Below are 27628 nucleotides of genomic sequence, written 5' to 3' on the forward strand. Positions count from 1 at the left end.
TCCCCGTCCCTCTTCTTTTTGTACTTGTTTCATTAGCGAAGAAAAATTGTATTTATAATATGTAAATTTTCAGCCTGACGGCTGCCGCAACCAAATAAACCCTTTATTATTATTATTATTATTATAACACCTTATGGCCTCTTGTTTTTACTTGGCCGTCACCTCGTAGACGTCGTCTCGCATCTGCTTGAGGACAGGAATCATTTGTCGCACCTTATCCACGTAGTCCATGTCTGAAAGGGTTTAGGGCTTGTTAGTGCTGTTGTGGAAATGTCTCGATCCTTACTACACAATGCCGTAAGGTCTGGAATAGGGCAAAATCAGTGTGGTTCCCAGTATGGCAATGTACCTAATATCCAACCCGAGATGGTCTAGCAGCAAGAGGAGGTCTCATAGGACTTGTAAATTTATGGCATAATTCTAATACCTCAACGCTATCTCAAGACTGTGTTTTGAGTATCAGCAGTAGCATAGTTAGGCCTGGGCTTTCGGGGCTATAGCCCCGAATGTTTTATGGATAGCCCTGGATCTCATTTTTTTTTTTTAATTGCCCCAACCAGGCCAATACGAAATGTTAATTCTTGTTAAGCTGTTAGTAATAGAAATGAGATTTCATAGATCCCATATGGAGATTATGTTTGTTCCCGTCCGGTTCACGTTCCTGTCACGTATTCACGGCCATCAGTCAGGCAGTGGTGCCACCGTGCCAGGCGCCAGCCAAGGTGGGTATCCCGGCCCGCGCACACGTGTGGGCGAGATAATTTGTTGATTGGTAGTAGCAAGCAAGACCTGTGTCTGAGGCTATGGATGTAAGCAGTTTTTTTTCTCAAAAAGAAAGGGGACCAAGGCAATGAGGTGCAGCCTGCAAGGCAAGAGCAGGCAGAGGAAGAGTTACTTCCTGCTGTTGCTGCAACTGCAGATGAGTCATGACGGGAGCTAGACTGCCGCTGCCTTTACATTGTGTTAGCTTAGGTTGGTGAAGCAGAGGGCTCTTTAGCCAGCTAGTAAGTAGCCATAGTCTAGCTGAGGGGTTTTCAAACGTTTTTATCACGAAGGCATTACAAAAATATGGTAGTTATGTATACTATATAATGCCGGGAAATGTGCACGCTGCACCGAATTGCTCCAGCATTCAGCAGTTCGAAGTGGAACGAGGGACCGTGCTTTTTCCGATTTCCAAAGGATCCAGTTATTATTTAACGAATTTCAAGAGGTAATTTAGTGATATTTTGCTGTGGGCAAAAACCTGTGGTGACAATTACACGAGATCGAATTTCGTTGATATAAAAAATAAGTTAAAAGCATTACAGTAAAAGCTTTTAATACGTCTTTAACCCTGTATTTAATAAACTTGCAGGAACTGATGACATGGCAGGAGTGAAAACCAGCATCTAAATTTATAAAATGTAGTAGTAGAGTAGTAGGCTGCCTGAGATGAAACTTGACAGGCTACGTTATTAACTATTGTGATATATTACCTAGGCTATGACAACGGGATAAACAATACGTCTACTATAAGGCTAAAGGCTGAAAGTTTTTTTTTTTCCTTCTTTTCTTCTTTAGGTGAGTAGAGCAAAAAAATAGATCGATCGTTCCGTTGCCGCTGGAGTGTGAACAATTATTTTTTCTTCAGACTTAAGTTATGGCTACCATTAATACTGATATTATTTACAAAATAAATTGCTTATTTTTCCTATTAATAAAAGGGGTATTATGTTGAACGTGTTGGCGGTCTAATTTCCAAATACGGACAATTTTTTTTACGAGCAAAAAACAAGAGAGTTAAGTGCAGAGGTGGACGCGGTACTGAAAAATCAGTAGTAAGGTTGCGGTAGTGCGGTACTTTTTCCGGAGTAGTGCGGTTGCGGTAGTGCGGTCCCATTTTTTGTATTTCCCAGTGCGGTACTGCGGTAGCGGCAGTCACTAGTCAATAAAAAAAAAAAAACAGTGCCTATCCTGGCTATCCATTGACTAAATAACTTGTGAGATACACAAAAATAAATAAAGGAGGACTGGGGGAGGGAGAGAGGGAGGTAAGGGAGGAGGAAGGGGGGGGACAGGCCGGGGAGTAAAGGACGGGAAGGGGAGGAGGGGGAGGGGAAGGGAATGCAACTTTTCGAGGGAGGAGGGAGGGGACAGGGAAGGGGGAGGAGGAGATCAGCGTCATGTGAGAGAGGAGGAAGTGGGGAGTGGGAAGAAAGGAAGGAGGGAAGGAAGGCAGGAAGGAATGAAGGGTGGTGCAGCTGCAGGGATATGGGGGAGTGAAAAGGTAGGGGAGGAGGGGAGGAAGGAGAGGAATATTCTCCAGCGTTTGAGCGAAAACGAAAGATTACTAATATATGAAAGTCATGACAGGAAGAGTGAAATATTATTCAAACTGTCCAACATATTAAGACAAAACACATCAACTGGAACTGTTAATTAGCGGCTACCATGGGAAAGCTGTAAGCCCTGGTGTCTCATGCCTCAGCGAAGAAACCACGTGGAAATTTCAACGTGGAGATAATATAATAATAATAATAATAATAATAATAATAATAATAATAATAATAATAATTTATTATTATTATTATTATTATAATCAAATAATATTGATCTTGGCTACATTGAAGAGAGAGAGAGAGAGAGAGAGAGAGAGAGAGAGAGAGAGAGAGAGAGAGAGAGAGAGAGAGAGAGAGAGAATGATAAAATAGAGAAGTTACAATGAAGTTATAAAACAGATATAGTATGTACTATGGTCTATGTTAATGTTATGCATCAGAGAAAAAATTGTGCGGGACATGAGATTGAGCGGCGATCATGTTAGTGCTTGCTTGTACTGTTGTACACTGCCATGTACAGTCATCGTCAGAGGCAGTCATGGCGCGCCGCCTTGGGTTGAGTGACGAACAGATTTACTCTGAGTTATTCATTTAGTATTTAATTTTGAACAATAACTGAAAAGTCAGAATGATTGAATCACTGATTCTGATGACTGATACCGATTGACTGATTGAGTGCGATTCACTTAAAAAAAAAAAACATTTATGTGAGCATGCCGCGCTGCAAATGTCTTCGATGGTTTTCTAAGTACCGCAAAAAGTACCGCAGGGTTTTTTAGTGCGGTCCGCGGTAGTGCGGTATTTTCAGAAAGTTTGCGGTAGTGCGGTACTTTTTTTGTGATGCGGTACTACCGCACTACCTCACTAAATATCCCACTTGCCCGCCTCTGGTTAAGTGTAAGAGTGCCGAGTTGTAGTTTTCAATCTCCTTGGTAACAATAAAAAAATAAAAAAACATGAATTTGTGAAAAAAAGTGGTAGTTTCTGATTGCTAATTACTCGATGCTCACTTACTCAGATGTTCCTTATTTTACTGTAGTACAATGTAAAAATGGCCAATTGCTTTTCATCAGTTTTTAGTGCTTTGTTCCTTGCAGTAAACGTACCTGAGAATAAATTTTAATTTGAGTTGTCTGTACAGTACATGTATATGTATGACACATCAGTCTTAAGCGCTTTACAGTAATGTGCTTATGCTCTACCATAATTTGATTATGACCTCGAAAGTTTTAATATGACACACTTGCCATATTTTCAATGTTACTGCTAAATACAATAACACATAAATTGACCCTAAAGTATGTCAGAGACGCCTCAGAATTACCCAAAAACCTCCGGGCTTCTCTCGCCTACAACCACCCGGCATTTTGGGCTGGGCTTAAGCCCCTAATAATGTTTCAAGGTCCTAAATACGCCCCTGATTTTCAGTGCCATGTTCTTGTCTTGCAAAGCATTCTGTGACTAGAAAGTTTCAACCCTTCACTGTGCCATGTGGAAGTGCTCATCCTGTAAAAAGAGCATGTGATGTTTGGACACCAGGCACATGCTGTGGCTCCAATGCCCAAGCTGTGATGTGTGGACATGCTCCCCTGTCCTAGAAAGTCCTGCCTTCAGAGGCCACTGCCATCCGTTGAACACTGTGGTCATTACAATGCTCTCTTGCTGCAGGGTTTGGAAGGAACTTTTCCCCCCAATGCCAAAGCTGTGATGTGTAGACATGTTCCCCTGTCCTAGAATGTCCTGCCTCAGGGGCCACTGCCATCCGTTGAGCACTGTGGTCATTACAATGCATGTGTCTCTTGCTGCAGGGTTGGGAAGGGAGTTGTCCCAGAAATACAAATTTTGCTACATTTAAAAATTATTCCTGCACGTTGTTTGTACCTACAACTTCAATATGAGTATCTGTTTGGGACCGTATGTAAATATAGACCATATGGAGGGTATGAGATATGGTGAAAAGGCACTGTAGTATGTGATGGTAAGGTTTTATTTTTTGTGTGTGGAAATGACTATCAGGAACAGTCTTGAAATCCAAATATTTATTCATCAAAAAGGTCACACTCACCCAGGTCACCATAGACGATGGTCTCCTTTTCCTCACAAGTGGCGATGACCTCCCCCCAGGGGTTGACAATCGAGGAGTGGCCCCAGGTGACGAAAGAATGGTTTGTGTTGCGAGCGGGAGAAACGTTGGCCACGTACACCTGGCAGTAGAGAATTAAAGATTGAGACTGATGGCGAAAGTTGACAGACGGTATTCAAACAGCTGTTCAAAAGTCAAGGATGTACACAGCAGGTATGGACGTCCCAGGGTTTTGATGTGAGTTTTTCTTGGCCAAAGTCTTTTGGGAATTAGGTTCAGCAGAAACAAACTAACCATACCTTAACCATAACCATTCAAAAACTGTTTAAAAGTCGAGGATGTACACAGCAGGTATGGAGGTCTCAGGATTTTAGTTTGAATTTTCTCTGTGCAAGTCTGGGGATTTTGGTTGAGTGGACACAAAATAGTAGCCATTTTTTGCTGGGTATAGGCTGCTGGATTTCCTAAAATGCTCTAGTTTTGTGGACTGACATTCAATCACTTATATGATTCACATACAGCAAAACAAGCCGGATCCCATCATCACTACACACTTTTGATATTTGTTATTTGTCCAATATTGCTGATATGGTGATGGTGTAAGATCCACTTCCCAACAGTAGAAGGTAAGTAAATGCATGTCATGGGCTGGAGCCACACAGCTGAAGCACTAACAGCCTTGTGGCATGGGACAGGCAACGCCTCCAGCAATCATCAGCAACACAGCGGTGCTCGTGCAGTTGCCACCAGAGCACAGCCGTGTACAAGACGTCTCTTTTAAACACCAAAAGGAGCGTTACTCGCCTGGTTGTCGATGGCACGGCTTCGTTGCAACAGCTGCCAGTGGTCCGGGCCGGTGACCATGCTGCAGGCTCCGGGGTACAGCACCACTTTGCACCCTAAAAAAATCCATGTTAAGCCTTACATGTATGTTACACATTTTTGCATTAAGAAATAAAATAGAAAGCTCACAGTCCATTTTCTATATGCAGGGGTTGGGGATATCAGATGAATGAATCAGTCACTACATGCAGTCATTATACATTAAATTTGTCCAGCAGCCCTGCCTCCTCCCTCACCCTTGCTCCACTGTGACCTAAACTCTTTTCACCCAACCAGTCATCTCCCATAGCTATGAAAGAGGGGAGGGGGGGGGGGGCAGGGCTTCTGGGTCACTCTAGTGTATGCTGACTATACCTATTAGCACAAGAAAATGTATCGATTCCTTGAAACAAAGCATAAGTCAGTTCCCACGAATGCCACTGGTCAGAACATCAAAAGTCTGGATTCCTGAAGGCACGGATCTATGATTTAAAAACAGCTGTTCAGATATTTTTAGGCAGGAAACTAGACCCCAAAATAACGATAAGAATTACAGATTAAAACTACTGCATGCCTGGCTATCACCCACCCATCAGTCATACCAAGGAACTGCTGGACAAATTCTACCAAAGCCCTTGCTACGTGCACTAAAATATGGATACCAAAATATTGAATAATGAGAAAAAAATAAATAAAGCCTCCAAGCCAAACATCCACCAATCAAACCAAGAAATTAGTTCATGTTGACCCTCCCCCTCAATCCTGCGCTCACAAACTCAATTTTACAAAATCACTCCTTCATTCTCATTACAAGTCCAAACCATCTCATAATACATATTTTCGCTGCTTTGAAAAGTGTGAAATAATACACAGTACAATCTGCAAAGTGACAAGCTGTGTCCCAGAACGCTAAGTGTGAGTATGTTATGCACGGAATATCAGTACTAGACTGAGACCAATGCTTTGTACAAGAGGAATTGGGATGTTACGTCTCCTTGCTAACCTTGCTGACGTCACGGGATTGTGTAATGGGAACAAGCACAGAAGACAACCATGTGATTTGTAAACTTCAGCACATAACATGTAGGAGAGAAAGAGTGACAAACATAACAAATATGCAGTAGGCAATGACAAACATAACAAGTAGCATGTAAAAGAGTTGGCAAACGCAGCACAATATAAGCACTCACCTAACTTTGCATAAAGTCGGGCCGTTTCTGGAAACCTCATGTCGTAACAGATGCCGAGACCAATCTTACAGTGGGGGAGCTCAAAGGTGGTCAAGGTGTTGCCAGGAGTGAAGAAGCTGGACTCTTGCGAGACCAGTTCACCAGGCATATTGACGTCAAAAAGGTGCATCTGGAGACAAAACATCAATTCGTAATTTGTTCAATTTGGTCAATTCAATTTGTTTTGTTTTTTTGTCTTTTTTTGCCCTCGAGGTGCTACTACTGTAAAAGAAGTTTCCAAAATGGATCGAAGGAACAGTGAGAATTGGATCTAGGTTAACAGCCAAAACATGTGATCAAGGTGTGAGGCAGAGGAGTGAGTGTGGCAGGTCAGTGTAAAAGCGCGTTCAGACTTGTGCAACTTTTCGTGCGCACAGGAGGCATGCGCCTATTGCATGAAGAGGCAAGCAGAGGCATGAATCGGAGCAAGGTAAGGCATGCTTCAAGTCTGTGCGCATAGGCCAACACGAGGAGACTCGTGCAACAGTCGCCCGTCAGCCACGGTTTAATATACCTTGTGTTTTCTGATTTTCAGGTCCTCCTTTGTATTGCCAGTATGGCGGATTGGTCCAATGAAAAAAATATAAACTTTATTGAGGATTATCGTTCATCTACTTGTCTGGATGGCTAGCTCCGCAGACTATAAAGACAGGGTGAAACGGAAGGATGCTCTACAGTTCCTCAAAAATATATATGAAATAGGGACGTCATAGGCAGTCCTAAACAAAATTAAAACCCTTCGGTCGTACTCCCTCTTCTTCTACACTCACGCGTACGTGCAAGATATTTACTGACCCAACACTCACGTTTTTTCCTTCGATTTCATCTTTGTCGCAAAATAGTACCAGCTCATTGCCGTCTCGATTGTAATGAAGGTCTGACAGCTCAAATTATGAGTCATCCAAGTAAAGCCGAGTGTCCCGCGCTCTCCAATAAAAAAAGTTTGTTTGTTTGTTTTAATGCATATCTTTGTGAAAATATATTTTTTCTGTGATAAATAAAGGTTTTCCAACATTAACATCTAATAAACATTATCAAATTAGACATAAAAAAGAGGAAATAAATAAGATATAAGGAGAGGGAGAAATATTCACACACAAAAATATATTAATACATTGACAGTCGTAACTGGGTACTCCTATTAGTTTGAATTTTTTACCGTTCCTAAATATCTCTTTTTGACATTCATAACGCTGTCGTTACAATTATTATATTCAACAAGCTGATCCTCCATCCCGATACTAAGCAACTCAGTCACCTGCTATCTGGTACCTACGAGTGAGGGGGCTGCTACAACCCTCTCAAAAGGGCATAGAAAATCCAAGTCAGAGGAAGAAAAGAACAGAAAAACACCTAGGTTCAGGGTGAAGTGTATAAGTGTGCACTGTGAAGTAAATAAGTGCATGGTGTTGAAATGCCAGAATTTTCTCTTTTCTATACTCCAACACGACCTCTTACGTGTAACGAAACACACGATAAATTAATCCAGACAAGGTAAGGTTTTCCCGGCGCCGGGGATCGAACCCGCGACCAGCGAGACGGGAGAGCCATTCCTTAACCAGTCGGCCAAAGAGGTACCCCCCTGGCAGAGTGAGTTATGGGAGGCTCGCCCATCAGGCAAGTCGCTGCACTACACGGCTCCCCATTCCTACTTAGATTAATTTCTGTGTGTTGAGATTTCCCATTTTCTATGAACTTCGGAGAGCATGGGCCATCACTCTACCTGTTATATACCCACTCGGGGTGACACAACATAATCACAAGGGAGGATGCCACCGCCTTACCACCAGTGAAATGCCAGAATTCTATCTTTTCGATACTCCAACACGACCTCTTGCGTGTAACGAAACACACGAGAAATTAATCCAGACAAGGTAAGGTTTTGCCGGCGCAGGGGATCGAACCCGCGACCAGAGAGACGGGAGAGCCACTCCATAACCAGTCAGCCAAAGAGGTACCCCCACTCGCAGAGTGAGTTATGGGAGGCTCGCCCATCCGGCAAGTCGCTGCACTACAGTGTGAAGTATAGAAGTGTGGAGAAGGAGGACCTAAGAAGCGATACAAAGCGTTATAGGTCAAAAGAAGAAGAAGAAGAAGAAGGTTTAGGGTTCAGGTGAAGTGTATAAGTGTGCACTGTGAAGTAACTAAGTGCATGGTGTGAAGTATAGAAGTGTGGAGGAGGAGGACCTAAGAACAGAGACGCGTTCTGTGCTGGCCGCCACCACTCGGAGGAGTGTAAAAAAACGAATCCAGGACGGTGCCTCCTTTCCGTCTCGGTGCTGTAATTGTGGTGGCCCTCATAATGCCCAATCCAGTGCGTGTCCGGAGAAACCTGCCCCCTTCTTCAGCTCCCTACGGGAGCAGTCGGACCCCTTCACCCGTCAACATGTCACTTCAGCAGCCTACCGCCCTGGACCGCTCCCTGCCCATAATGCCTGGGCAACTCTATCTAGCTCTGGACCTCGACGACCCTCCGCTGGCACTGTCTCTGAGTCCTCACCTGCCCCTGCATTCCCCGCTGGGGGTCCACTAGTTTACGCTCCTACTGCTGACCTCTCTTCTAGTATCCTGCTCACCGTCCAAAAGGAAATAACCAATCTTTCAGCTGTCCATGCTCAAGTTTCTGAGCACCTCACTGCTGTGGAAGCTCGCCCTGTTCCCCCTGCTCCATGGCACCCTTCTGGCCCGGCTCCTGTGGCTGCTGATGCTGATGGAGGGTCCCGTTCTCTACCGTTCTTGCCGGCAGCCGATCCCCTGCAGCCTCAGGCAGCACCCAGTACTTCTCTCGGTCCAGTTCCTCCTGTGCAGGCTACAGGGACACATGTAGCTTCACCCGCCTCCGGCAGCGGTGCCCAGATTGTGGGTGACTCTGGCCTGACCGCAGTCTACTCTCGGATGGATTCGCTGGAGACTGCGGTAGAAGGCATGCATTCTGCGATGCAAGCCCTCTTCGCAAACAGGCTCGGTAGCGATAGTGGGACGACTTCTTGGGGCAGCTGCGTAAGATTAAGACACTGCAGAGGATTTGGCTCCATGTCAACAGGGTCAGGGGCAAACCCAGGTCTCAAGTAGCTGCACCCACACTTATGGTAGGCTTAGTGCATCCTATGATCTGGTGATGATGCGGCTGAGGTTGGGCTAAAGATATTACTGGGATGTCAGTGGGGCTGACCCTGTACCTTGTAGCTTGTGTGCCAGGCCAGGGGTCACACGCTCAAACACTATGTCCTGCAATGTCCTGCTCTTAATGCTTACCGCCCACAGGGCCACTGGGACCTGCCTGAGCTGGTGGGCTGGTTCGTTAACAATAATGTTCTTTCAGTTGTGCTCAGCGAGTATCCTGCATTTGCCCCTAGATTGTAGTTTATATGTTCAGTCCCTTATGTCTACTCCCCTGCCTAAATCAAGGCCTTTATTTTTTTAGCACTTGTCCCCTACCATTGTATCTTTTTACTTTCCTGTTGCTACTCCCACATGCATCCTTAGTTGTATTGTGTTGCCTTCAGCTGCGATCCTCTGTTTTTATTATCTTACTAGAAGTGTGCTTCCTGGTTGTTAGGGTTACGCAACACAAGGTTTAATTATTATGAGGTTTATTCACATTATGTTGGTATATAATGGTAGCGAGCTTATGGAAGTTAAGTAACAATATTATTTTCAATTCATCATTCTGTTGGTAATGGTAGCGAGCTTACTGAAGTTAATTTACAATGCTATTGACAACACATTCTGTTAGTAATGGTAGCGAGCTTTTATCGAGTTACTTTACAATACTGATTACAACTCATCATTCCAATCACCAGTAGGGCATACTCATCACAGAACATTTCATATAATATATATAGAGAGTCCTGGCCATAGCTAACAAAACCTACCCTAGCCAAGTTTCTATGATGCATAATTATACAAGAAAATATCTCCCTTCAACCACCGATATGTGTTCACAAAGATGATCATGCATGGGGGCAAGGTATTCGTGTAGGGTTAAGATACCAAGGAGGTTATCATAAGCCCACACAAAAGGGGATGTTCACATACGTACTCTATATAATGACACACAAGTGAGGTGCCAGCTCAGTCAGTATGCTAGGGAACCTGTGGGGTGAGGTTGAGGCGGTGTGTGTCAATTCACCTCTTATAAGTAACATTAACATTGTATCAAGATAACACACTAACAGGCTTGGTTCCAAGGAGCTGGGTTTAACGTAGCTGTGGAGTGAGGTTGAAGCGGTGTGTGAGAGAGACTCGCTCACACCGTCGGCTTCTCACCTCCCCCCACTGCCCGCGGGCTAGCCAGAGGCTAGTGAACGCATTTATCGGTGGTTTAGTTAACATACAATTGGCCTGTTCCGCCAGTTCAGAAGGAGTTCCGAAGCAACTGGTTCTCTCTCACTTAAAACAGGTGAAAAATTCTACTAGTCCCTCCTCCGTGAAAAAAAAACTGAACTAATGATCATTCGGCACCTTCGGCTGGGGCGTAGTCACGCCAGCAGCTCCACATCTGGTTCGTCTGTCTGTCTAGCGGCTCGTAACCACCTGATTCACAAGAAACACATCAGTTATTATAAGTTATTGATTTCTCAATTTTCCCCGCATTACACGACACTTTCCCCCCCTGAAAAATTTTTCACCCCTCAAATCCTTCCTTCACAATCCAAAGTCCACTCTGCCTTTCCCCTGTAGGGGAGTTATCTCTCTTCCCTGACTGTAGTAACCCCTTGCACTTAACATTACTCTGGACGGAGCTTATTATCCTCAAACAGTGACCACAATCCGGTCACTACTCCACAATGTCCCTTTGAGACATAACTCCACAACGTCCCTTTGAGACATAACTCCAATGTCCCTTTGAGACATAACACCAAGATTAGTGATAGGCAGTTCCACCCCAGCCAACCTCTTGGTTCGCCGGCAGTGTGGGTACTTAACCTTAGTCCCCTGGTACTCTCGATGGCAAGATTCGGCACCTCAGTCACCCATTCCTTTCATTCTAGTCTACTATCACTCCCTCATTCATTCTAACCTTTCATTTTGTCAAGTCTCCTAAGGTGGGGATACGAGAGCTTGTCACGTCCTGAAGTCGTCCCACCCCGGCGCGACCCGTGTTGACTGTTAGTTGCAGCCAATTTCTGCGAAATAAAGTGGCTACCACATCACAAAAACCTTCCAACTACTACTCGCGTCTCCGCCAGGTGTGTTAGTGCACCACAGGGTTACCAGTAGCCTTACAAACATTCTAAACTTTCCATGCCTCACTGGATCGTCACTTCTAACTCGTCTGGGGAAGTCATGGCCACCGTAAAAGATGACCCTGGCACAGCACAGCCAGGAGAGACTTGAGTGTGCGAAGCATCCTCTCCATGACGACGTTTCCAGTGGGGCGGTAGGTGGTAGGGGAATATAATGTTTTGAAGTGTTGTTAGCAGAAATCTGGGAAGGCGTTCGATATGAACCCGCCCCCGTTGTCCAGGTCGATACCTTCTCGGGCGTTCCGTAGTCAGTCACATAATGTACTATAGCCTTCAGCACGTGTTGTGTGTGCTTAGATTGAAGTGGGTGGAATTTTACGAATCGACTACAATGACTGATGATGGTGAACACATATCGGGTTTTCTGACCTCCCGCAAACAGGTCGGTCAGATAGACGCCTTTATACAACGGTTTCCCTACTGAGGGTAATTCCTGCCAGGGCTTCTATAGTCCTTGAATTGTTGTCAAGTTGGACCTTGTTCTACATAGCGACAGACGACTACTTTCAAGTTGCACCGATGTGGAACATTTACTGGTGATTAATAGACTAAGTTATGGGTGTATCAAAATGGAGAGAGGATTTTTCCAAGAAATATTACACGAGGTCAAATTTAAATATCTCATTTAGCAAACGAAAATTATCACTTCCAAACCCGTTTAGAAACTGCTTCAACCGACAGTTATAATATGATGTTTCTAAATTTTTATTCTTATTCTTATTCTTATTCTTATTCTTAAATGTTTCTAGCAGTATAGAATCTCATCCCTATTCTAGGCCTCGACTCGGTCGGGGGTCGCTACATTAATTTTTTCGCAGGGGGCCTGCCAATTTTGCTAGTCGTACTGTTCTGCTACCCTGGATGAGGGTCGTATTGAATCTCCTCGTGTTCTGGATAACCTCGGCCGTCTCACTCGCGTGGTCTGCTTTGGTGTTGTAAACGAAAGGAAGGTAGATGGTGTTTTGCTCATTTACTTTAGTTAAGTAAACTGTTTTGACTGATTTAGGGTTGAGGATGAACCAGCAAGGTGGTATTTGGGTTTTCCTTTACGTGGATAGGGATAAATTGTGACGTATAGGGTTCCATATGAAGAGGCTTTGTGAGATTTACCCCTTTAGGGATGTCGCCGTGGGCTAGGGGCGGGGGAATGCTTCGTATTCTCTCTACTTTCCCTTTCTGTCGTCTTATGTGACCAACTACGTATGAAGCATTACCCCAGACTATCTCGTCCAACCTTTCGTTCCATTGAAAAGGAACCTTCCCTAAGATGTCAGTACCCAGCAGTAGCTCTGCATCAAGGTAACTGTTTGGGACTACTGGAACCCATTGTTTGTGTACATGATCGTTACCTACCCCGATTTCTAACCAAACCATACCAATAACTCGGAGAGCGGAACCCGTGACGCCTCTTAAACTAGGTATGTTGCGTCTTTTATTTATTTCACTCCCTAGTTCATTTGCAGCCGATTCTTTGATAAGGGTATGACCATTACCCGTGTCTACTACCACTGCTCTCATGATTTTACTGATGATAGCCAAACTGTGTCCCTGTGTTAGTCATGTTCGGCTGGCTGATTGACCTGGGCAGTTTTTATTTCCACGCCAGCATCCGTACTTCTTGCAATCGAAGCAAGTACCACGCGTCGGTTTCCGCCAACATTCTCTCAAGAAATGTGTGTGGGACCGACAGTATGAGCAATATCGTTCTCATCGTGACTGACGGGTTGAGGTTTGTAATTGTCCTACCCGTTCCGTTAAGTTCTAATCTGCCTTTTAAGTTGTTCTACCTCTGAGGATTCACTGGATGTAGCATTTGGTTTAGGCGTATCGTTAGGGTTGGGTGGACAGTTCGCAGGTGGTGATTCAGTGGCCGTTTGTCGCTCTTCTCTAACTCTATATAGAGAGGATGCGTGGGTAGCTTCGGGTCACTGGCGCTCATGCTCCACTCGATCAATGAATTTATTTAATGGGTAGTCCTCATCCAGGAATCCTTCTAATTTAGCTTTTGATTCGGGAGTCAAGCCGTGCCACAGTTTCCTTTTTATTGCTTTGTCCGCGTCTCCAGAGTGGCATACTGGCAAATGAAATTATTAGTAATGGTCTGGGGCGATGATGCCCAGTCATATTTTAGGGAGTCTATTTCTTGTCATGCTCATCAAAATTTACATCGGTGGAGAACTCTGTTTTTAATAACTTTTTAAGGTCTTCCCAGGTGATACATTGATGTTGGGTCTGATGGTTGTGAATGAGAGCTGCTAGCTCAGAGCTTACTCGCCCTTTTGCTACCTGCATCCTTCTCAGATCGTCGTCGCTAACCTGCTCGACTAGTTCAAAAAATATCTGGAGCTGTGTTGTTGAATTGAGCCCTTGTAGTTGGTTCAGCTCCAGAATAGGTATGTCTCGCGTTTTGGTATTCCCTGTGACTGGCCGTGGGGGAGTTTGTAACTGCGCCCCGAGTCTTTGAATAACTTAATTCTGCCGGGTTAATACATCTTTGAGGCAACTTACTTCCTGCTCTAAGGCATCTATGTCCCTTGCAAACCGCCTATCGGCCTTGGGGTCTTGTCCTGGCGGGGGTTTGGTTTCTACTAATTGATCGTATGAACCCCACTTCCCCGGCAGTGGTTTCTCGGCCATTTTTGACAATGTGACTTTTCACGATCGGTGAGATGTAGGTCAGGGGTCCCAGGTTGAGGTTCGATCCTCTTTTTACCGTCGGTACGGGTGTACGCTCCAGTATCCTGTTACCATACCGTACCTACACCTCACTCATCGGAGTCATCCTCTCCCATGAATCCCTGGATAATCTTTTTGAATTTCTCTTCGATACTCATTCGACCGGCTTCGCTCCAATGGACTCCGTCCTCCGATAGCTCATCCACAAATTGCTTGTTATTAAAATGATGTTTTTAAGGTCTTTCTTAATTCGGTTATTAATCCCGCACTGAATTATCTTATACTGGTCAGGGGAAAGATTTCTGGGTTGGAGTCTAGGTTCAATTTGACATACATACACTACAGCCTGGCAGTTTTCTTAAAACGCGTGACAAATATCATTAATGTGGTTGAAAACAATTACTGGGTCAATACTACTAGTGATATCATTGCTTTCGATCCACAAAATGGCCAAACCATGTTCCCACTCGAGCACTTCATTCATACGTGGGTCGTCAAAGAACGAGCGAGCTTTGCCTCCGGGGGCACGGCAAATCCTTACGTTCGCTCCTGGCAGTTTAATGAAGAGACGATGTCTCCGTAGAGCTTATTTTCTCTTTTTCTTCTTTTTCCCAACACGTCCTCTGCGTGTATCGAAACACACGAGAAATTAATCAAGACCAGAAGAGGGTATTCGCGGGCTGCCTGGGATTGAACCGGCGACCAGCGTGACGGGAGAGCCACTCCTTACCGAGTCGGCCAAAGAGGTATCCCACTGGCTAAGTGGGTTATAGGAGGCTTGTTCATCAGGCATAGTCGCCGCACTACACGACTTTCCCCTCTATGTAGATTAATATCTGTGTGTTGAGACCTTAGATAGTGACCACTGTCGGTTCATTATTCCACAACGTCCCCGTAGAGACATACCTCCAACTCTCCCACTTTCTATTACCCTCGGAGAGCATGGGCCATCCTCCCTGTTACCCCTTCGGGGAAACTCAACAGAATCGCAGGATAGGATCCCACCGCTGCCACCAGTTCAATGAAGAGACATTGTCCCCGTAGAGCTTATTTTCTCTTTTTCTTATATTTCCCAACACGTCTTTTGCGTGTATCGAAACACACGAGAAATTATATCAAGACCAGAAGAGGGTATTCGCCGGCTGCCTGGGATTGAACCCGCGACCAGCGTGACGGGAGAGCCACTCCTTACCGAGTCGGCCAAAGAGATACCCCACTGGCTAAGTGGGTTATGGGAGGCTTGTTCATCAGCCATAGTCGTTGGGATGGCATGTTCCTCCCTTCTCCTTTGTTGTTTACTTGCTACAATGCACTATCAATCAATATAATGGCCACATGGATCTCAGTGTTATGGTATATTTAAAATTATATTTTTTAGGAAGATATATTCGTATATTAACAATGAAATAGTTTACGTTTATAATAATAATACCTCTATGTAACTTGCAGTTGCCAGATAGCAGGTGACTGAGTTGCCTAGGATAGGAATGGAAGATCAGCTTGTTGAATATAGTAATAGTAACGACACCGTTATGTATGTCAAAAGAGATGTTTAGAAACGGTGACAAATCAAAATAACAGGAGTCTACCCAGTTACGAATGTCAATGTAGCCTATTTATATAATTTTTTATGTGAATATTTCTCCCTCTCCTTATACAATATCTTATTAATTCTCCTCTATTTTAGGTCTAATTTGATGATGTTTAGAAGATATTGATGTTGGAAAACCTTTTTTTTATCAATGAAAAAATGTATTTAACACAAAAATATGCATTAAAACACACAAAAAATAACATTTTAGTTGGACAGCGCGGGACACAATCGGCTTTACTTGGATGACTCATCGGCAAAGAACCCAGCAAGCTGCCATGCCTTCTCTATACTCGAGACGGCAATGACCAGCTGCGGCAGCAGCAGCTGCTTGGTTCAGAGCAGACACCTTGACGACTTCAGTGTATGTGTGCTTCACTCCAGGTGTGAACAGAAAGAGGCATGCGCATCCATCGAGGAAGAAGCATGCAGCTAGAGGCATGCTTGAGCGTGCGTGTTGCATGCGTAGAGACATAGGCAGATGCACGGCAACCAGGCGCAAGGCGCACAGGTCTTAAGGGACACTTGTGGAGATAGGCAGACACTAAGACTTGCAACAGAAGCTTCGATCCAAAATTAAATGACAGACTGACAAGCATGAGGTCGGGGTGTGAGGCAGAGGAGGAGTGGGTGTGGCAGGTCAGTGTAAGGAACATGAGACAATTGTGGTGATCAGCGGACATCTCGGATTGAGGCGGAAGCTTTGATCATTGTCTCCATTGCTTCCAAAATTACATGAACAAAACTTACCTTTCTGTACTTTGCTAACATGTTGCCCTGTGGCCCCCAGACTGTGCAGGTGTTGTAGATCTTGTCTCCCTCCCTCTCCTGCACCGAGCCCCCCACCACAAACACGCCAAACTTCTTCGCCGCGTCACCGAGGGGGGCGGTGCTCTCGCCGGGGACGGGCTCCACGTAATTAGTATTCGCACCTGTGTAGACGACGCTGTTGAACTGTTACAAAAAACAAACAGTATTGTAAATATATATAATATGTTTAATAAAATGATTTATCTATATACATGGGGAGGCGGTGACCAGGTGGTCAGCGTGCAGGTGTGGTGAGCCCGTGGACCAAGGTTTGAGTCCCACCGAAACACGCTGATTTTTCAAGCCAGAGTGTCTGAAGGTTACCCACATGCTGCCCAGATCTTCAATCAACCATAACGTCAGCGGCATCGTTCAAGTGCTGCGCGGGGGGGTAGCATGGGCCAGGCAAAGAGTCATATATTACGGCAGCCACTATAAACAGAACTGGGGCATTCCAAGAGGGCCATCAAGAGAGCCTACCAGCGCAAGAGGCAGCACCAAAAAAAAAAATAATAATAATAATAATATTAATAAATAAAATAAATAAATATATAAATAAAATAAAAAATCACTTCATACTCATGTAAGCAAAGCTCCTTACTGAGGCTGCAGGGTCCGTTGAAGCACTCCGGCAACACCACCAGCTGGGCATCGTTGCCGGCAGCCTCCTCGATGAGCTGCACGGCCCGCTCCACGTTCTTGGTCTTCTCCTCGGCCACAGCCATTTGGACCAGAGCAATGCGTAAGGCTGTCAAAGAGGAAGTAGAACCATTTAGCTGTCAAGAAGGATATAGTACCATCTAGTTGTCAAGGAGGATGCACTACCATTTAGCTGTCAAGGAGGATGTAGTACCATCTAGCTGTCAAGGAGGATGTACTACCATTTACTGTCAAGGAGGATGTAGTACCGTTTAGCTGTCAAGAAGGATACAGTACCATCTAGCTGTCAAGGAGGATGTACTACCATTTAGTTGTCAAGGAGGATGTACTGCCATTTAGCTGTCAAGAAGGATACAGTACCATCTAGCTGTCAAGGAGGATGTGCTACCATTTAGCTGTCAAGGAGGATGTAGTAACGTTTAGCTGTCAAGGAGGATGTAGTACCATCAAGCTGTCAAGGAGGATGTACTACCATTTAGCTGTCAAGGAGGATGTAGTACCATTTAGCTGTCAAGGAGGATGTACTACCATTTAGCTGTCAAGGAGGATATAGTACCATTTAGCTGTCAAGAAAAGTGTAGTACCATTTAGCTGTCAAGGAGGATATACTACAATTTAGCTGTCAAGGAGGATGTAGTACCATCTAGCTGTCAAGGAGGATGTACTACCATTTAGCTGTCAATGAGGAAGTAGTAACGTTTAAGTGTCAAGGAGGATATAGTACCATCTAGCTGTCAAGGAGGATGTACTACCATCTAGCTGTCAAGTAGAAAAAAAAAAATTACAGCTAAGGAGACAGTTCAAGGGCGTAAAAAAAAAAAAAAAAAAAAAAGCCCGCTACTCACTGCTCCCGAACAGAGGTCAAAGGAGTGTCCAAAACGAGAGGTCAATTTCGAGAGGAGAGGTGTCCTGATACCCTCCTCTTGAAAGAGTTCAAGTCGTAGGCAGGAGGAAATACAGATGAAAGAAGATTGTTCCAGAGTTTACCAGCGTGAAGGATGAAGGAGTGAAGATTTTTTTTTTTTTTTTTTTTTTTTACGCTGTTGCCTATTGCGCCGGTAGGCATCTTCCCGGTATGGCCTGTTGGTCGGCCCAAGGCTTCTTCCAGGTGGGGCCTGATGGTCGGCCCAGCCCGTTCTGGCGCAGGCGAGTGTTTATAGTGGCGCCATCTTGCTGGTTGACTCTTGCATAAAGGGGTTTGGACAGTATAGGGATGAGCATGAGTTGAAAGTCGTGTGCAACGGGGCCGCGGGAGGAGAGGAGGCATGCAGTTAGCAAGTTCAGAAGAGCAGTCAGCATGAAAATATCGATAGAAGATAGAAAGAGAGGCAACATGGCGGCGGAATTTGAGAGGTAAAAGACTATCAGTATGAGGAGGAGAGCTGATGAGACAAAGAGCCTTTGACTCCACTCTGTCAAGGAGAGCTATGTGAGTGGACCCCCCCCACACATGAGATTCATACTCTATACGAGGGCGGACAACGCCCCTGTAAATGGATAGCAACTGTGCGGGGAAGAAAAATCGGCGGAGACGGTACAGAACGCCCAGCCTCGAGGAAGCCGATTTAGTAAGAGGTGAAATATGAAGTTTCCAGTTGAGATTTTGAGTTAAGGATAGACCGAGGATATTTAGTGTTGAGGGAGATGATAGCTGAGCGTTGTCAAAGAATAGTGGACAGTTGTTTGGAAGATTGTGTCGAGTAGATAGGTGGAGAAACTGTGTTTTTGAGGCGTTGAAGGACACCAGGTTCCTCTTGCCCCAATCAGAAATAATAGTAAGGTCTGAGGCGTTCTGTTGCCCTCAGACTTTGATCGTTAAGTTCTGTATGGTGGGTTCCATTGAAAAGAAAGTGAGTAATGAGAGAGAGAGTTCGGTAAGAAATGGATGGGACAGTTCGTTTTGGAAAGAAGATCATCAGATCAACAGAAAGAGAAAAGGGAGATAGGAGAGAGAATGTGGGGGACACTGTTGTTATAGATTTAGGGGAAAAACAGTGACTGTCTACCACAGCAGAAATAAAACGGTCAGAAAGGAAACTGGAGATAAAGGTACAGAGAGAAGGATTGAAACCGTAGGAGGGTAGTTTGGAAAGCAAAGATTTGTGCCAGACCCTATCAAAAGCTTTTGATATGTCCAGCGCAATAGCAAAGGTTTCACCGAAACGGCTAAGAGAGGATGACCAATAGTCAGTTAGGAAGGCAAGGAGATCACCAGTAGAACGCCCCTTACGGAACCCATACCGGCGATCAGATAGAAGGTCAGAAGTGGAAAAGTGCTTTTGAATCTTCCGGTTAAGGATTGATTCAAAAGCTTTAGATAGACAAGAAAGTAAAGCTATAGGACGGTAGTTTGAGGGATTGGAACGGTCACCTTTCTTAGGCACAGGCTGTACGAAGGCGTACTTCCATCAGAAAGGCAAGGTAGATGTTGACAGGCAGAGGCGAAAGAGTTTGACCAGGCAGGGTGACAGCACGGAGGCACAGTTTCTAAGGACAATTGGAGGTACTCCATCAGGTCCATAAGCCTTCTTAGGATTGAGGCCAGAGAGGGCATAGAAAACATAATTTTGAAGAATCTTTATAACGGGCATATAAGAGTCTGAGGGAGGATGAGTAGGAGGAATATGCCCAGAATCGTCTTGAGTGGAGTTATTAGAAAAAAGTTTGAGAGTAGAGCTCAGCCTTAGAGATAGATGAGACGGCAGTGTTGCCGTCAGGACTGAGGAGTGGAGGGAAAAATGAAGAAGTGAAGTTAGAGGAGATGTTTTTGGCTAGATGCCAGAAGTCACGGGAAGAGTTAGAGAAAGAGAGGTTTTGGCATTTTCTATTTTCTATTTGGTTAGTCGGAGAATAGATTTGGCACGATTCCGGGCAGAAATGTAAAGCTCATAGTTAGCATTAGTTTGAAGGCTCTGGTACCTTTAGCGAGCTGCCTCTCTATCATTGACCGCACGAAAAGAAGCGTGATTAAACCAAGGCTTTTTAGCATGAGGAGTAGAGAAAGTACGTGGAATGTATGCCTCCATTCCAGAGACAATCACCTCTGTGATGCGCTGAGCATACACAGAGGGGTCTCCATCCTGGAAGCAGTAATCATTCCAAGGGAAATCGGAAAAGTACATCCTCAGGTCGTCCCACCGAGGTGAAGCAAAATGCCAGAAGCATCGGCTTTTCGGCGGGTCCAGAAGGTGTACAGGAGCGATAGGACAGGATACAGAAATAAGATTCTGATCGGAGGAGCCCAACGGAGAGAACAGTTTGACAGAATAAGCAGAAGGGTTTGAGGTAAGGAAGAGGTATAGAATGTTGGGCCTGTCTCCAAGACGATCAGGAATACGGTAGTACCATCTAGCTGTCAAGGAGGATGTCCTACCATTTAGCTGTCAAGGAAGATGTACTACCATTTAGCTGTCAAGGAGGATGTAGTACCGTTTAACTGTCAAGGGGGATATAGTACCATTTAGCTGTCAAGGCGGATGTAGTACCATTTAGCTGTCAAGGAGGATGTAGTACCATCTAGCTGTCAAGGAGGATGAACTGCCATTTAGCTGTCAATGAGGATGTAGTACCATTTAACTGTCAAGGATGACATAGTACCATTTAGCTGTCAAGAAAAATGTAGTACCATTTAGATGTCAAGGAGGATGTAGTACAATTTGGCTGTAAAGGAAAATGTAATACCATTTAGCTGTCAAGGAGGATATAGTACCATTTAGCTGTCAAAGAGGATGTAGTACCATTTAGCTGTCAAGGAAGATGTAGTACCATTTATCTGTCAAGAAAGATGTAGTACCATTTAGCTCTCAAGGAGGATATAGTACCATTAAGCTGTCAAGGAAGATATAGTACCATTTAACTGTCAAGGAAGATGTAGTACCATTTAGCTGTCAAGGAATATGTAGTACCATTTAGCTGTCAAGGAAGATGTCGTACCATTTAGCTGTCAAGGTGGATACAGTACCATTTAGCTGTCAAGGAAGATGTAGTACCATTTAGCTGTCAAGGAAGATGTAGTATCATTTCGCTGTCAAGGAGGATGTAGTACCATTTAGCTGTCAAGGAAGATGTCGTACCATTTAGCTGTCAAGGAGGATGTAGTACCATTTAGCTGTCAAGGAGGATGTAGTACCATTTAGCTGTCAAGGAGGATATAGTACAATTTAGTTGTCAAGGAGGATGTAGTACCATTTAAATGTCAAGGAGGATATAGTACCATTTAGCTGTCAAGGAGGATATAGTACCATTTAGCTGTCAAGGAGGATATAGTACCATTTAGCTGTCAAGGAGGATGTAGTACCATTTAAATGTCAAGGAGGATATAGTACCATTTAGCTGTCAAGGAGGATATAGTACCATTTAGCTGTCAAGGAGGATATATAACCATTTAGGTGTTAAGGAGCATATAGTACCATTAAGTTGTCAAGGAAGATGTAGTAACATTTACCTGGCAAGAAGGAAGTAGTACCATTTAGCTGTCAAGGAGGATGTAGTACCATTTAGCTGTCAAGGAGGATGTAGGATCATTTAGCTGTCAAGGAGGATGTAGTACCATTTAGCTGTCAAGGAGGATGTAGGATCATTTAGCTGTCAAGGAGGATATAGTACCATTCAACTATCAAGGAGGATGTACTACCATTTAGCTGTCAAGGAGGATGTAGTACAATTTAGCTGTTAACGAGGATATAGTACCATCTAGCTGTCAAGGACGATGTGCTACCAATTAGCCGTCAAGGAAGATGTACTACCATTTAGTTGTCAAGGAGTATGTAGTACCTTTTAACTGTCAAAGAGGATATAGTACCTTTTAGCTGTCAAGGAGGATGTACAACCATTTCGCTATCAAGGATGATTTAGTACTGTTTAACTGTCAAGGAGGATATAGTACTGTTTAACTGTCAAGGAGGATGTAGTACAATTTAACTGTCAAGGAGGATATAGTACTGTTTAACTGTCAAGGAGGATGTAGTACAATTTAACTGTCAAGGAGGATATAGTACTGTTTAACTGTCAAGGAGGATGTAGTACAATTTAACTGTCAAGGAGGATATAGTACTGTTTAACTGTCAAGGAGGATGTAGTACCATTTAGCTGTCAAGGAGGATGTAGTACAATTTAACTGTTAAGGAGGATGTAGTACAATTTGGCTGTCAAGGAGGATATAATACCATTTAACTGTCAAGGAGGATATAGTACCATTTAGCTGTCAAGGAGAATATAGTACCATTTAGCTGTGAAGGAGGATGTAGTACCATTTAGCTGTCAAGGAAGATGTAGTACCATTTAGCTGTCAAGGAAGATGTAGTACCATTTAGCTGTCAAGGAAGATGTAGTACCATTTAGCTGTCAAGGAGGATATAGTACCATTTAGATGTGAAGGAGGATGTAGTACCATTTAGATGTCAAGGAAGATGTAGTACCATTTAGCTGTCAAGGAAGATGTAGTACCATTTAGCTGTCAAGGAAGATGTAGTACCATTTAGCTGTCAAGGAGGATATAGTAATATTTAGCTGTCAAGGAAGATGTAGTACCATTTAGCTGTCAAGGAAGATGTAGTACCATTTAGCTGTCAAGGAGGATATAGTACCATTTAGCTGTCAAGGAAGATGTAGTACCATTTAGCTGTCAAGGAAGATGTAGTACCATTTAGCTGTCAAGGAGGATATAGTACTATTTAGCTGTCAAGGAGGATGTAGTACCATTCAGCTGTCAAGGAGGATGTAGTACCATTCAGTTGTCAAGGAGGATGTAGTACCATTCAGTTGTCAAGGAGGATGTAGTACCATTTAGCTGTCAACATATACACCTTTTCCCAAAATTAAAATTTGAAAATGGCGCACCTACATCAAGCCTCGGAGTCCTCGCCTGGTGGGGGGACCACAAATTCCCCCAGGGAGGACTCCCCTTCTGGCTGCCGACCCGAGAGGTGTCTTGATAACTCCTCGAACCTCTTTCTTCTCAATTTCTGCAACATTCGCGGTCTTCTCTCTAATTTTCATTCTGTGGAACATCATCTCTCCTCCTCTAAACCTCACCTTCTCTTCCTTAGCGAAACACAGGTTTCTGAGGCTACTGAGAGCAATCTCTACTCTGTTCCCTCCTACTATCTCTATCCTAAATTTCAATCCAAAGCTGGATGTTGCGCCTACGTGCGCAACGACATCACTTGCTCTCGTGCCCACAACCTTGACTCTTCTGAATTTTCTACCATCTGGCTAAGACTTCATTGTCATTCAGTTACTAAATACATCTGTGCTGTTTATCTCTCACCTAAATCTACCAACTATGTAAAATTCTTTGACTATTTGAATTCTAAAGTGGAGCACATCTTGACCCACTCTCTCTTCGCTGAAATCTCCATCCTAGGAGATTTCAATGTTCACCACCAGCTTTGGCTTTCATCCTCTCTCACTGACCATCCTGGTGAACAAGCCTACAACTTTGCTATCCTCAACGACCTAGAGCAGTTGGTCCAGCACCCTACACGTATTCCCGACCGTCTTGGAGACCGGCCCAACATTCTAGACCTCTTCCTTACCTCAAACCCTTCTGCTTATTATGTCAAACTGTTCTCTCCGTTGGGCTCCTCCGATCACAGTGTTATTTCTGCATCATGTCCTATCGCTCCTGTACACCCTCTGGACCCACCGAAGAGGCGATGCTTCTGGCATTTTTCTTCAGCTCGGTGGGACGACCTGAGGATGTACTTTTCCGATTTCCCGTGATATGATTATTGCTTCCAGGATAGAGACCCCTCTGTGTGTGCTCAGCGCATCACAGAGGTGATTGTCTCTGGAATGGAGGCATACATTCCTGGTTCTTTCTCTACTCCTCACACTAAAAAGCCTTGGTTTAATCACACTTGTTCTCGTGCTGTCAATGATAGAGAGGCAGCTCACAAAAGGTACCAGAGCCTTCAAACTAATGCTAATTATGAACTTTACATTTCTGCCCGAAATCATGCCAAATCTATTCTTCGACTAACCAAAAATTCTTTCATTAATAGAAAATGCCAAAACCTTGCTTTTTCTAACTCTTCCCGTGACTTCTGGCATCTACCCAAAAACATCTCCTCCAACTTCACTTCTTCATCTTTCCCTCCACTCCTCAGTCCTGACGGCAACACTGCCGTCTCATCTATCTCTAAGGCTGAACTCTTCTTTCAAACTTTTTCTAAAAACTCCACTCAAGACGATTCTTGGCATATTCCTCCTACTCATCCCCCCTCTGACTCCTTTATGCCTGTTATAAAGATTCTTCAAAATTATATTTTCTATGCCCTCTCTGGCCTCAATCCTAAGAAGGCTTATGGACCTGATGGAGTGCCTCCTATTGTCCTTAAAAACTGTGCCTCCGTGCTGTCACCCTGCCTGGTCAAACTCTTTCGCCTCTGCCTGTCAACATCTACCTTTCCTTCTTGCTGGAAGTATGCCTTCATACAGCCTGTGCCTAAGAAAGGTGATCGCTCCAATCCCTCAAACTACCGTCCTATAGCTTTACTTTCTTGTCTATCTAAAGCTTTTGAATCAATCCTTAACAGGAAGATTCAAAAGCACCTTTCCACTTCTGACCTTCTATCTGATCGCCAGTATGGGTTCCGCAAGGGGCGTTCTACTGGTGATCTCCTAGCCCTCTTAACTGACTCTTGGTCATCCTCTCTTAGCCGTTTCGGTGAAACCTTTGCTATTGCGCTGGACATATCAAAAGCTTTTGATAGGGTCTGGCACAAATCTTTGCTTTCCAAACTACCATTCTACGGTTTCTATCCTTCTCTCTGTACCTTTATCTCCAGTTTCCTTTCTGACCGTTCTATTTGTGCCGTGGTAGACGGTCACTGTTCTTCCCCTAAATCTATTAACAGTGGTGTCCCACAGGGTTCTGTCCTATCTCCCACTCTTTTTCTGTTGTTCATTGCTGATCTTCTTTCTAAAACGAACAGTCCTATCCATTCCTACGCCGATGATTCCACTCTGCATTACTCAACTTCTTTTAATAGAAGACCCACCCTACAGGAACTTAACGACTCAAGGCTGGAGGCTGCAGAACGCTTAGCCTCAGACCTTACTGTTATTTCCGATTGGGGCAAGAGGAACCTGGTGTCCTTGAACGCCTCAAAAACACAGTTTCTCCACCTATCCACTCGACACAATCTTCCAAACAACTATCCCCTATTCTTTGACAACACCCAGCTATCACCTTCCTCAACACTAAACATCCTCGGTCTATCCTTAACTCAAAATCTCAACTGGAAACTTCATATCTCATCTCTTACTAAATCAGCTTCCTCGAGGCTGGGCTTTCTGTACCGTCTCCGCCAGTTCTTCTCCCCTGCACAGTTGCTGTCCATATACAGGGGCCTTGTCCGCCCTCGTATGGAGTATGCATCTCATGTGTGGGGGGGCTCCACTCACACAGCTCTTCTGGACAGAGTGGAGGCTAAGGCTCTTCGTCTCATCAGCTCTCCTCCTCATACTGATAGTCTTCTACCTCTTAAATTCCGCCGCAATGTTGCCTCTCTTTCTATCTTCTATCGATATTTCCACGCTGACTGCTCTTCTGAACTTGCTAACTGCATGACCCCCCCCCCCCTCGCGGCCCCGCTGCACCCGACTTTCTACTCATGCTCATCCCTATACTGTCCAAACCCCTTATACAAGAGTTAACCAGCATCTTCACTATTTCATCCCTCACGCTGGTAAACTCTGGAACAATCTTCCTTTATCTGTATTTCCTCCTGCCTACGACTTGAACTCTTTCAAGAGGAGGGTATCAGGACATCTCTCCTCCCGTATTTGATCTTGCTTTCGGCCACCTCTTTTGTTTCTTTTTAGGAGCAGCTAGTAGCGGGCTTTTTTTATTATTGTTTTCTTTTTTTGTGCCCCCTTGAGCTGCCTCTGTTGTAAAAAAAGAAAAAAAAAGATGTAGTACCATTTAGCTGTCAAGGAAGATGTAGTACCATTTAGCTGTGAATGAAAATGCAGTACCATTTAGCTGTCAAGGAGGATGTAGTACCATTTAGCTGTCAAGTTGGATATAGTACCATTTAGCTGTGAAGGAAGATGTAGTACCATTTAGCTGTCAAGGAAGAAGTAGTACCATTTAGCTGTCAAGGAGGATGTAGTACCATTTAGCTGTCAAGGAGGATGTAGTACCATTTAGCTGTCAAGGAAGATGTAGTACCATTTAGCTGTCAAGGAGGATGTAGTACCATTTAGCTGTCAAGAAGGACGTAGTACCATTTAGCTGTCAGGGAGGATGTAGTACCATTTAGCTGTCAAGGAGGATGTAGTACCATTTAGCTGTCAAGAAGGACGTAGTACCATTTAGCTGTCAAGGAGGATGTAGTACCATTTAGCTGTCAAGAAGGATGTAGTACCATTTAGCTCTCAAGGAGGATGTAGTACCATTTAGCTGTCAAAAAAGGTGTAGGACCATTTAGCTGTCAAGGAGAATGTAGTACCATTTAGCTGTCAAGGAGGATGTAGTACCGTATAACTGTCAAGGAGGATATAGAATCATTTAGCTGTCAAGGAGGATATAGTACCATTTAGCTGTCAAGGAGGATGTAGTACCATTTACATACTCGGAAAGCTTGCCATTCCTATGATATGCCTATCTCTTATAATTAATAGTAAGATATTATAAAGTAAAATTTTTGAACAGGATAATTTTCATGTTATTCATTAAAACAAATTAGTGTCTATAATTTTTTAATCCCACTCCCTTACCCATTCACATTTAGGGGATGCATCTTATATTGTTTCTGTCTAACATAATATGAAAATTTCCAATACTTATAAACACCAGCAGACAAGATAACATTTCCTGCACAGCCAGACAAGTGCCTTGAATGTGGCAGCAAGGTGCATCAACCCCAAGTCAGGTGTGTACATTCATGAAGGTCTGTGCCTTGAAGGTGGCAGCAAGGTGCATCACCCCCAAGACAGGTGTGTACATTCATGAAGGTCTGTGCCTTGAAGGTGGCAGCAAGGTGCATCACCCCCAAGACAGGTGTGTACATTCATGAAGGTCTGTGCCTTGAAGGTGGCAGCAAGGTGCATCACCCCCAAGACAGGTGTGTACATTCATGAAGGTCTGTGCCTTGAAGGTGGCAGCAAGGTGCATCACCCCCAAGACAGGTATGTACATTCATGAAGGTCTGTGCCTTGGAGGTGCCAGCAAGGTGCAT

The 27628-nt window shown here is 44.2% G+C and overlaps 1 protein-coding gene across 1 annotated transcript; it reads right to left on the reverse strand.

Moving 5' to 3' along the window:
- Positions 1-27628, reverse strand: LOC126992960 (omega-amidase NIT2-like). The gene is made up of 7 exons (XM_050851785.1): positions 27587-27628; positions 17383-17557; positions 16722-16903; positions 6417-6585; positions 5209-5303; positions 4387-4525; positions 1-233 (listed from the first exon to the last, which is right to left on the reverse strand). The coding sequence occupies exons 1-7, from the start codon at positions 27626-27628 to the stop codon at positions 148-150; spliced, it is 888 nt and encodes a 295-aa protein (XP_050707742.1). The 3' UTR covers positions 1-147.

This window comes from Eriocheir sinensis, unplaced genomic scaffold, assembly GCF_024679095.1.
Source record: "Eriocheir sinensis breed Jianghai 21 unplaced genomic scaffold, ASM2467909v1 Scaffold53, whole genome shotgun sequence".
Taxonomy (NCBI): domain Eukaryota; kingdom Metazoa; phylum Arthropoda; class Malacostraca; order Decapoda; family Varunidae; genus Eriocheir; species Eriocheir sinensis.